Source organism: Cotesia glomerata, linkage group LG3 (genome assembly GCF_020080835.1).
Source record: "Cotesia glomerata isolate CgM1 linkage group LG3, MPM_Cglom_v2.3, whole genome shotgun sequence".
Taxonomy (NCBI): domain Eukaryota; kingdom Metazoa; phylum Arthropoda; class Insecta; order Hymenoptera; family Braconidae; genus Cotesia; species Cotesia glomerata.
The window spans coordinates 29635436-29648751 of NC_058160.1; the positions used below are offsets into that span (position 1 = coordinate 29635436).

Below are 13316 nucleotides of genomic sequence, written 5' to 3' on the forward strand. Positions count from 1 at the left end.
TTTCATATATTTATATAAATTATATATATGTATATATGATAAATATATCAAAATGCATGTGGGTACTCAAATGAAAGCTCCTGATGAATGTAACATCGGGACGATCTTATATCTTTAAAAATGTCAATAGTTCATAAGATACAAGGTCATTTCTTAATTCTTTACCTCTATCTTTAGATACATAATTAAGAAATGACCTTGTATCTCGTGATCTATTGACATTTTTAAAGATATAAGCTCACCCCGATGGTACACTCATCAAGACCTTTCATTTGAGTACCCACATCAATTTTTCATATATTTATATAAATTATATATATGTATATATGAAAAAATATATCAAAAATGCATGTGGGTACTCAAATGAAAGCTGTTGATGAGTGTAACATCGGGATGAGCTTATATCTTTAAAACGTCAATATTTACGAAAGTACAGTGCAATTTAAGAAAATTCATTATTTAATAAAGCAAAATATTAAATACTAAAAGTAACTTTTTGATGTTTTTTCTGTAAAAAATTTATTGTAACAAATATCAAAATATTTTTTTAAAATCAAAACTGATCGCAGAATTTCAGCGACAAACGATAACAAATTTAAATCCTTAAGAAAATAAATTGAAGAGTCTGATATTTATAAAATTGAATCATATTAATAAATTTTCACGTCCCGGGACAATTCAATCTACAATTGTAATCTTGATCAGTGTGATTCAGTTAAATTTATTGAGCAAATTTATCCATGTCTCAGCTGACAGACAGCTTGAAACTTTTAGAATAAATGGAGCTGTAAAGTGCACATGTACCAGCATATGTTGTTAAAAATTCGAGTCCATTTCTAGAAAAAATTTACCTCTTGAATAAAAAAATTTTAAATCTGGTCTTTCCATTTATTTTGTCATTCAATTTCAATAAAATTCAACAGATAAGATTTTATTATTTCCAACAATAAAAGCTTGATACAAAATGAAATCGACAAAGAGAAAGTAATTGAAGCTTACAGCATCGAAAAAATAAATTTTTATCCAGAGCGAACATAGAAAAGCACGTTAACAATTTTTTATTTGCAATATTCCCGTTTGTATTGTAGTTAAACCAGACGCACTAATTAATACCTCTGAAACTCGGTTGAGAAAAGCTCCTTTGGTCCATTGTCACAGTCATTTATTAACAAGCACTCGGTGAAACAAAGTTACGTCTCGGGAAGTTCCGAAGACCTATAAAACTTTGTTCCGTTTTCCGGGAGGAAGTTTTTTAATAAGAGGATTCATTTTTTATCACCGCTAAAAAATATTAGTTACCCGAGCGGGCGATTAAGTATTTTTAATTACCTTAAAAGCTTCTTTAAATTACTAAGCACTCAACAACGACCTTTGTTAATATTCGTGAAAAAAGCCCGTTATATTTCTCACCGGAACTTTTAATTAATAAATTAACCACCCCTGAGCGTTATTTTTAAATTCATTTACCGCACGATACTTTTCCTGGTCTGGCTAATTTGTTTATCGTCCTTTTATTTCAACCAAGATTATCGTCTTTTCTACAGACAATTGCGCTGTTTAATGAGTAAAACAAGATCAGGGGTAACTTTTCTTTTTTTTTTGTTCATAACATCGGAGAAATGCCGAGCTTGTGTCGCTAGGAGTTATAACTCGGTTTGGTCAGCCGGTAAAGTATTGCTAAAGGTTAATTAATCTTGCGAGACTGCTACAAAATTCTTCTTAAGAGATTAACGCTCGTGTTTGTGAGGCTCAATACTTACCGCAACGCTTGGTAATTAATAAATTGTATTATTAATGTCTAATTAAATGTTTAACTTTTGGGAATAAATTTATAATTGATTTTTATGTTGAAAATTTTCAGAGAAAATTATAATTTTTTGGAAATCTAAAATACGATTTTTAAAAAACATTTTTAATTATTATACGCTAAAAAAATTGATTCAAGAGAAAAACTCTTTAATTAAGTGAAAAAAATTTTTTTTTTTCATTCAAATTATTTTTTTTATTAATGAAAAATTATTATTTTTATAAAATATTGAAATTAGGATACATTTAATATTCTTAAAAAATTTTTAATAAATAAATTTTGTACTAAAAAAATGTTTTAAAAAATTTGCATTAATTTTTTGTTTAATTTTTTTTCATATTAAAATTAAAAAAAATAAAAAAATTATCAATTTCCTATCATAGAATAATTTTTTATTAAATTTATTTATTTAATTTAATTATTTATTTAATTTATTTATTTTTTATTTAATTTTTATTAAAAATTTTTCTAAAATAATCAAATTATTAAAAATGATTAATTTGGTTAAAAAATGTTTAATTTTTTTTTCAGTGTTGGAATAAAATTATCAATAATAAATATTAAATACGCTAAAAAAAAAATTTACTTGATTCAAGAGAAAAAATTTTTGATAAAGTAAAAAAAAGTTTTTTTTTTATTAGTGTAAAAATTATTATTTTTATAAAATATTGAAATTAGCATTTAACATTTTAAAAAAATTTTTAACAAATAAATTTTGTACTAAAAAAATGTTTTAAAAAATTTGCATTAATTTTTTTTCATAATAAAATTTTAAAAAATTTTCAATTGTCTACTATAGAAAAATTTTTTCTTAATTTAATTTTATTAAAAATTATTCTAAAATAATTAAACTATTAAAAATGAATTTTCTTGATTAAATAATTTTTTTTTCAGTGTATTGGAATAAATAACAATAATAAATATTAAATAAAAAAAATACATACCGAGAACAAGTAACAATAAATCAGAAATGGCCAAACTGAACAAGTAGTAATTAGTAGCGCTCTGCATTAATTGATGACGAAGAATAACCCAACAAGTTAAAATATTCCCGACAATCCCCATAATAAAAATAATCACATACACTACAGTAATCGGTACAACAACAGACAAGCTCAAATGTTTAGGCCCCAACTGATACTCCAAGTACTCTTCCTCACTCATGTTCTTAAGCCGCGTCCAATTTTCCATTAAGAAAATGAAATTTTCGTCCCAGGTTAAATTCATCGTCTCTAATTCAATGTCATCCATTCTTACAACAAAAAATAATCACACACACAATTTATTTACATCACTGAAAAAAAATCATGAAAGTGAATTGGCTGGTTGGGGTGAAATTGATCGGACCCGCCACTAGATTAGTCAGTGGATTATTAACGAGCGTTTTAGTAGTTAATGGAGCGACATGACGAGGCCGAGAGAGCGCGCGGCTCACAAGACCGCGGACGAATGAGGCGACGTCGTACTGCTATCACCCTTGAACCCCGTTTGGTCTACTACGCAACCCACCCTCTTCTAGTGCCCTTACCTCCACATACTCTCTATCTGACTGTAGATAGATACCGAGTAAATTTTCTTCCTCACCACTTTTAATCCAAGACACACGACCTAAACTGAGCTAGTCACTCGGATCACCTCATTTCCTTCACTACATTTACTTCATTTTATATTTATTGCTTTATCCACTCTATCATCGTGATTATTGTCATTATTTATAGCAAACAGATTTAATTACGATTGAATACGCGCAACGTTTCAGAATACTAATATTACGACACCAAATCGATAATTAATTTCGATTAATTCTGAAAAATTACCTCACTAATCGTCCTCAGGTTATTTTAATAATAACACCTCCGGGAATTATTAATTTACTATTAATATACTTGATTAAATTTTTAATTAAGTTTTTTGTAAATTAAAAAAAAAAGTTATAATTATATATGTTTGCGTTAAAAAAGAAGAACATTTTTTTAATAGAATAAAGTAAAAAATTCAATTATTAATACTGTCCGGGAATTATTTATTATTAATATACTTGATTAAATTTTTAATTAAGTTTTTTGTAAATTAAAAAAAAAAAGTTATAATTTTATATGTTTGCGTTAAAAAACAAGAAAATTTTTTTAATAGAATAAAATAAAAAATTCAATTATTAATACTGTCTAATAAAACGTTTAACTTTTACAAGCTTATAAAAATAAATTTTACTTTTTTTTATAATTAATTTTCAGTGAAAATTTATCATTTTTTTCTAATTCAAAAATAAGATTTTTGATAAAAATTTCTTCAGGTTATTTTAATAATAACACACCCGGAAAATAAATTTATTATTAATATACTTGATTAAATTTTTAATTAAGTTTTTTGTAAATTGAAAAAAAAAAGTTATAATTTTATATATTTAAATTAAAAAAGAAAATTTTTTAATAGAATAAAATAAAAAATTCAATAATTAATACTGTCTAATAAAACGTTTAACTTTTACAAGCTTATAAAAATAAATTTTACTTTCTTTTTATAATTAATTTTCATCTTGAAAATTTTCAGTGGAAATTTATCATTTTTTTCTGATTCAAAAATAAGATTTTTGATAAAAATTTCTTCAGGTTATTTTAATAATAACACGCCCGGAAAATAAATTTATTATTAATATACTTGATTAAATTTTTAATTAATTTTCAACTAATTTTTTCGTAAATAAAAAAAATAGTTATAATAATTTTATCTGTTTAAAGTTAAAAAAAGAAAAAAATTTTTTTAAAATAAAAAATTGAGTTATTAATTAAAATTTAAATTCAAAATGTCATTTAAAATAACTAAATAATTATTAATGATAATATTTAATAATAGCGTTAAATTAAACTATTCATTCCAACAGAATTTCATCGTCAGTGTCAGGTTATATATTTTCATACAATTGAAAATGTCACTCATTTAAATTGTAGTTTAAATTTCATGTAAGCAAAATTGGTGTTTGGTCTAGTGAGTTTACATAAAAAATTATAATTAAATATTTAATTATAAAAAATAAATTAATTAAAAAATATTTTTAAAAAATTGCACAGATAATTTTTCTAGGGCTTCACACGAGACGAGAGTAGGCGAGAGTACTAAAAATCTCGTCTCGGTCTCGTAAATTCCGAAAAAATTAAGGTATTACCCTCGCGACTTCGGTCGTCAAAAGTTTATACTAGAGTGTACGGTACACATACCGGATAGTCATTATTGACAAGCCTAAAACTTTTTGCTGTTTATGTACTTATTTCAGCCAATCACGAACGAGAAACTGATCGTTTGAAAAGTCTCGGATAGCATAACTGGAAGAGCCCTTGGCGCGTAACCGAGAGATCTGGGTTCGATTCCCAGTCTGGGCTGTCTGATTATTTTTTCAATTACGGAAAAATTCCCACTGAGTAGGTCCCCCCCTTTCCCCTATCCGTTCTTTCCCAACTCCCTTAAAAATTTGCTTTAATATGGCGTGAGCATTAAGATATTTTATAGTGGTTATACTGTAGTATATTGGACTAGCTGTAGACTAACCTCTGTTTTGATACATGCGTTTATTTATTTATTTACATACATTTATTTGGAAATATAGTAACAATGTCTGAAAAATCGACTTACAAAAGACGATTCATGAAAAAAAGTCCTTGAAAAACGACAGAAATCTCTAGCACATATGGAAATAACTATACAAATAACAAATAGAAAAAAAATAATTGACAATATTGTTTTGTTTTTTCAGAAAAATAAGTAATTAAATTTTTGTGTTTATATGTATTAACTGATTTTAAATTTAAGTATTTTTTATTATTTCATCTGACTATTATTTTTATAACTTATGAAAGATTAATATATATTATTATATTAAAATTGTTAACTTTTTGAATTTTTAATAAATATAAAAAAAAATTAAAATAATTTAGCCGATATTTAAAAATTTTTAGAATTTTTTTTATTGAAAAAATGATTACAAAAAAATAAAAAAAAATTTCACTTGAAAAAAACTTCAAAAACTGTAAATGCAATATAAAAAATTTTTTTCTTATTTAATTATTAAAAAAAAAATCAAAAAATTAAAAATGTCGACTAACTTTAGTATCATAAAAAAATACTTATTTTCATAAAATAATCATAGTTTTTTTTTTTTTTAAATAAATAAAATTAATAACTATAATATTACACCTAACGTAAATTAAACTTTTCAAATTTGTCAGCGCATGCGCATCTCATACTTCTTTCGCGGCTTACAAAACTTGCGCTGTTGCCACAGCTTTATTAACGTATCCCCTCCTCGGCTAAAGTCTGGTAAATTTTTAATTACTTATTACTAAATATCTCTGAAACTGTGTGGTAATTATCAATGAATTTTTTTTTTTTAATTGTTTAGTTGTTAGTTAACGTTACTCTAGTTTTTTAAAAAGATCCTAAGAAAAGTTTCTAAGATATAAAAATGTTTGTAGGTAAATTTTTCGATATCCCGTATACTGTAATGTATAAGAGCGTTCAAAACTCAAACTTTGAAATTAAATATCTCGGAAACTAGATGGTCAAAAATTCTCAAATTGCGCCAATCGACGCAGAATTATATGAACATTAATCTGCCAAAATTAAAAAAAAATCCTAAGAAAACGACTTTGGCGAGGGTACTACCTTAATTAAGTCTCGTTCAAATCTCGGTCTCGTCTCGTTACCAGTTGTCTCGTCTTGTCTCGCTTAGTTCTAAATATTAAGAACAAATATCATATTCACTTATTCACTTATTTCATCTTCACTTTTATTAGATCTTTGCCTCTTATTTGGGTTATTATCACTAACAATCACACTTGTTAACATTTTACTGTATCTGAAATCGAAAAATTGTAAATCTTCACTGTTCAAAAGTTTTTGTAAAACTGATGAACAACTCTTTAGAGAATTTCTCTGATCCACATAATATTGTCAATATAAACAATTTTTCGTCACGCAGTTTAGCATAAATTTTATCTTTACGGAATACTTGAAACATTTTTTTTGCATCTAACATCTAACATAAGTTTGTTACTAAATACTTGAATATTTGACCAGTTCTATTATATATACTCCTACAGATGTATACAATAACTGTTCATATCTTTACTACAAAAAGTACAGGAAAAAACAAAAAATTTCTCCAGATGTCCAAATAGAGACTAAATTTTCAAAACATCGCTATAGAGGCAATAAAAGTTGCCCGTTAAGTACTGAATTTATAATGAGATTAGTTTTTATATTAGTAAATTTTATTTTTCTCGAAAAATAACGTTAATTATCGCAAATTTGTAACAAACATAATAATTAATATTCTTTTGAAATTTTATATAGACAAATCACATTAGTGATCATAATGGAAACTCTTTATATTTAATTGTTTTATATAGGTGTTGAAAAAGGACGAGTCAAATATAAAAAAAGTTTACTGTATGTCTGTAGTAAATAAGAGGATCTTCCGGGTAGAAAATTTCGAGTAAACAAAAACCCCTCAATAGTACACACATCTATGACTCTCTCGCTTGTAGACACATACACAAGCGAGAGTATAAGTGAACCCATTGATCTTTTAAAAGGAATCATTCAAATCTAAAATGTAAAAATCTGCAAAAATAAGTATTTATGAAAAGTGATACTGATAAGTAAGTATTAGAAGAGTTAACAAGTTGAAGTAAAAATAAATAATAGTTTAAAAAAACTAAAAACACGCTTTTTATAGAAAACCAAACTAAAAAATAGAAAATAAATTTAAATTAAGAATAGTGTTAAAAATTTCAATAAATATAAATTAATAATAGTGTAAATAAAAAAAATGTATTTTATTTTAAAAAAAGCGTGAGGTGCATGGTGTCAATAGTTATAAATATTTTATTGACAGATATGAGTAGAGTGATTATCATTTTGATAATATCTTAAGAAGCACCCCACGCTTTTTTTAAAATAAAATACATTTTTTTATTTACACTATTATTAATTTATATTTATTGAAATTTTAACACTATTCTTAATTTTAAATTTATTTTCTATTTTTTGGTTTGGTTTTCTATAAAAAGCGTGTTTTTAGTTTTTTTAAACTATTATTTATTTTTTACTTTTTAGTTTGGTTTATTTATAAAAGCGTGATTTTTTAGTTTTTTTAAACTATTATTTGTTGATTATCAAAAATATTCAGGCGCGTAAATTACCCACGGAGAGTTACATACTGACATACTGACATACTGACATACAAGTGAAGCTAATAAAAAATAATTATTTATAAATATTATAAATACGGGGAATCAGAGTTCGATTTCGGAGAGCGAGCCTGAGAAACGGCTACCAGAACCAAGGAAGGCCGCAGGCGCGCAGATTACCCACGGAGAGTTACTGACATACTGACAAACTGACATACAAGTGAAGCTAATATAAAGCGTGTAATATGAAAAAATCATACTCGGCTAAGGATGCCATGATGTTTTGAATTGACAAACTACGATATAGAATATAAATATTAATACTTATACTCAAAAAATTACAGTTTCAACTTTGAGTTTTCTTTTTAAAGTTACAATAAACTATTTCACAGATGGTCACCAGATTTTATACTTTGTAAAATTTATTGTTATCTTTGTGGATTTTTTCTAATTTTTTTAATAAAAACTTCAAAAAAAAAATTTTACGAGACCAAGAACGAAACTCTCGGGTTGCGCTATATGTGGTCTCGGTATCGCCCATAACATTTTCAAAAACGTCTCGTCTCGTCTCTTCTCGCTTTTCCGAGACGAGAAAAATCTCGCTCTCGTATGAAGCCCTAAATTTTTCAAATTTTCAACATATGGATTTTTTTCTTTTAATTTTTCCAATGAAAAAAATTATTAAAATTTTTAAACGGCTAATTTAATTCTCATGAAGCTTGATCATACCGAATATTTAATTACAATTTAATCCGGTGTTTTCTTCTATTTCGTGTATTATGAACAACTAAATGAATAATATAAAGCCAGCCTTCGCTTCGCAATTTTTTGCAATATACATAAAGAATTTTATTTCCTTTGATAAAAAATTTCATTTGCACTTCAAAGTTATTCTTTAGTCCTTATTTATCAAAAAAACTCTCTTTAAAATGTAAATTTCCTTGGCCTTTTTTACATCAATTTATTTTCAATGGTTTTATTAACTTTATTTTAATTTTTAGCATTTTTATTAATAAAATCTATTTCCTGTAAAAATATAAAATTATCAAAATTCTTCAATCAAAAATTACAGTGTCCTCGGTGATTTCCGACGCAGAGTCGGGATTAATAACGACGACAATTTTTTCTATTTCTTCTTCATTAATTTCACGTGATTTTTTTCTACTATTATTGTTTAATTCAAGATAATTTATTCGGCTGGCGACTTTCGGCTTGGAAAAACTTCCATAAATTTCCTCGGAGGGTATGACCGATGTCAGCTCGTTAATTCCGACGAATGTGTCACTGGAGTCCGGAGAAACGAGACCCTCGTTGTCAAAAGATCGCCGATCTTGTTCGGTTTTCTCAATTTCAATTATTTTTCCAACTAAGGAATTTATATCAGAGTTAATTTTACTCCCCGAAGATTTAGAATTACGGGATTGAGATTCTTTCTGCAGTCCTGACTCCGCCTTGTCAATAAATTCCTGGGATTCTATTTCTTCATTCAATTCGTATCGCTTGTTTGCAATCACATTAATAGATTTTTTATAATTTATATCGAACGACAATTCCGTCGCTGAATTTTCCAGTTGATTAAAATTTTCCCTTTTATAAATATTTGAATAGTCATCAGTAACATTTATATATTTCGGTGAATTAATATTGCTCAGAGATACGGAAATTAGCGTGATACTGTCATGGGAATTATTCTTTGCAATTTTATCAATTGATATTAAATAATTGTCACCGATTATTGGCGAGTATATTCCTTGGTGAATATGTCGCTCAAATATTGCACAAAATAGCTTTTCACTGTCGTCATTTTCATTTTGATATTCATTTAAATAAATGTATTTGGGATACATTTTCATTAATGCCAATCCGATTAAGAAAAATACAATTATTACCTGAATTAAAAATTTAAGTGAAATTATTTTTTTTAATCTATATTAATTGAGGGAGTAAGAAAAATTTTGTCTCCAAGATAGTCATATGACAAAATCGGTTTTTTTTAGCTCTATCTCTAGATACATAATTAAGAAATGACCTTGAATCTCGTAAACTATTGACATTTTTGAAGATATAAGCTCATCCCGATTTTACACTCATCAAGACCTTTCATTTGAGTACCAACATCAATTTTTCATATATTTATATATTTATATATATATATATATAGCATATATATATATATATATATATATATATATGTATATATGAAAAATATATGAAAATGCATGTGGGTACTCAAATGAAAGCTCTTGAAGAGTGTAAAATCGGGATGAGCTTATATCTTTAAAAACGTCAATAGTTAAGAAAGTACAGTGTAATTTAACATAACTAATAAATGACCTTGTATCTCGTGAACTATTGATATTTTTAAAGATATAAGCTCATCCCGATGTTACACTCATCAAGAGCTTTCATTTAAGTACCCACATCAATTTTTCATATATTTATATATTTATATATAATATATATACATTATATATTATATCTATGGATATATGAAAAATATATCAAAATTCATGTGGGTACTCAAATGAAAGCTCTTGATGAGTATAACATCAGGATGAGCTTATATCTTTAAAAACTTCAATAGTTGAAAAAAGTATAGTGCAATTTAACATAATTAAGAAATGACCTTGAATCTCGTGAACTATTGACATTTTTGAAAATATAAGCTCATCCCGATATTACACTCATTGAGACCTTTCATTTGAGTACCCACATCAATTTTTCATATTTATGTATATTATATATATGTATATATGAAAAATATATCAAAAATGCATGTCGGTACTCAAATGATAGCTCTTCATGAATGTTACATCGGGATGAGCTTATATTTTTAAAATATATATTATGTATATGTATATATGAAAAATATATCAAAAATACATGTGGGTACTCAAATGAAAGCTCTTAATGAGTGTAACATCGGAATGAGCTTATATCTTTAAAAACGTCAATAGTTAAAAAAAGTACAGTGCAATTTAACAAAATTTATTATTTAATAAAGCAAAATTTTATTTATTTATAGTTCACAAGTCACGGCAGTCATATAGTGACTGCAAGGTTGCTAGTATAATTAAATAAATTTATAAATTTATCGTCTCTTAAAATTTTAACCTAAATAAAAAATATTTTTTATAAAAATTTCAAATACAATATTAGTTATTTAAAATAAATAAATTACCCTTGTAGTCGAATGAAATTTAGACAACCAAATAATTGGAAGTGTAAATGTAAGTAGAGACAACTCGGAAAACCATCCAATCAAACGGTAAATTGAGCGTCCAAAAAAAATGAGAAAATTCAGCAGAATCACGCTCGCCATTTTACATTGAACATGTCCCGAAGAATAGACCAAACTTTTTTACAATCTATCAAGTAATTTAGATGGAAATTTTATCTAAATAACTTTTGCTTTTTAATCAACGCATTGTAATTTATAAAAGTTTCATTTGTTTGCTAATATTTAACTTCCCGAGAAATTTCATACAAGATCGGGTAAAAGTTTTGTACCAAATACCCTCGCTTCTCATTTGTTACTTTTTTTTGTTTTCTACACCATTGTTTATGTAGAATAATTACCAAAGTATCAAAGAAACTTTCTTTATTCACTATAGTATTGTATTGTATATTTTATATTGTCCGCGTTGTTCTGAAAAGATAAAAAAATAAAGATCAAATAAGCTCACTAATAGAACAAAACAGTTTTGTTCTCTTGACATACAAACGATATGCACGCGACCATTCAAATTATCTCTAAATAAACTATAATCAAAGTTTAATTAAATAAGTTAATCTGTCTCGTTAATTAGCTAATTATTTATACGAACCACTGGATTTTACGGATGTTATTAAACTCGAAGCTATTTTTGGGAAATCAATATCGGATTTTACTTTTTTTTTTCAGTCTTGCGGTATTTGTCTGATATTTTTTCGGCTTAAACTTTCGTAAGCTTCGATATTAAAGAAAAAAAAATAATTCATCAGTATTTTGTTTTATTACTAAGATATGATTTTTAATTATAAATTTTTACACAATTTTAAATGACTATTTTTAAATTAATAAATTGTTTAAATATTCGCGTGCCTAAAGGTACACAGAAAAAAAGATTTCTTGACTGGAGAATAAAATTCTTGGCTCAAGTAAATTTGTCGGGTGCCCGAAGGAAGACCGAAGTTGTCTTGGCCGAAGTAAAAATTTTTCTTGAAATTCTATTCTTGGTGGAATTAATTTTTCTTAATTCAAATTATCATAAATACTTGATACAATAAATTTTTATATTGGATCAAGATTTTTAGATATTTTCGGGAAGCAGCGCCCAACTTCAGCTGAGAAATAAATTTTTTCACCTTGAAAAAATTTTTCTCTTGAATATTTGATACCCATTTTAGATTATTTTAGCACGCAATTATACATATTGAATGAAAGAAAATGGTTCAATATTATTTGATCTTCCCATGTGACATATTCGTCAATAAAAATATTAATAAATATTTATTATAGAGATATTTAATTTTTTGGAGCAAGAGAAAAATTTTCTCAAAACAAGAAATAGTATATTACACACCTGTGGCAAGAAAATGAGAAATGTCTCAGAACACATATATGTTGCCCGAGGCGAAGCCGAGGTCGACATATATGTGATCTGAGATATTTATTATTTTCCTGCCATAGGTTTGTATACTATTTTTCTGTCCGACAGAGGCGGAAAGCGGCAATTTCGTTTAGCGCAGCGGGCCGAAAGTTGCCACTTTCCGCCTGGAGGGCAGAAAATTTTCTTGATTTAAATAAATTGTCTTGGATCAAGATACGTATTTCTTGAAGCAATTGAAGCAAGAGAATTAATTTTGTTAGAATAAGTGAAATTTCTTGTCAAAAAAACAATTTTTTTTCGCCCAAGAAAATAATTAGCAAGAAAAATATTTTCTTGGTTCAAGTGAACCATTCTTTCTGTGTAAAAGGGCTTATAACAATTTATACGCCCTTTTATCTTTGCAAAGGTACAAGAGCGCATATTTTTTTTTTACTGCCAATCGAGTAGTAGACACATCCTACGCTTAAAATTGAAAAAAAGAATTACTAAGGTAAAAGGAAGTGTGTCTTTAATCATACGTCCTTTTACTTTTAAGAATTCGAAATTTTGGTGATTCAAAGGTGAAAGGGCGTATAATTTTTTTTCGGTCAATTCACAAAAGAACATCGACGTTTTAATTAGCAAATTGTCTAACTCCATTTTAGAGAATCTTCTATTAATACGAAAAAAACAATTAGTTCAAAATTTATTATCACTTTAAAAAAGCATTTAAAATCATTATTATCTAATAGA

The 13316-nt window shown here is 26.4% G+C and overlaps 1 protein-coding gene across 1 annotated transcript in view; it reads right to left on the minus strand.

Moving 5' to 3' along the window:
* LOC123260736 (neuropeptides capa receptor-like) overlaps window positions 1-3286 on the minus strand; it is a 51269-nt gene extending 47983 nt beyond the window's left edge. The window contains exon 1 of the mRNA XM_044722009.1: window positions 2752-3286. Coding sequence (XP_044577944.1) covers window positions 2752-3058 — 307 coding nt within the window. The 5' untranslated portion in view covers window positions 3059-3286. The remainder of the gene's footprint in view (window positions 1-2751) is intronic.
* Between the last annotated feature and the right edge of the window lie 10030 nt (window positions 3287-13316).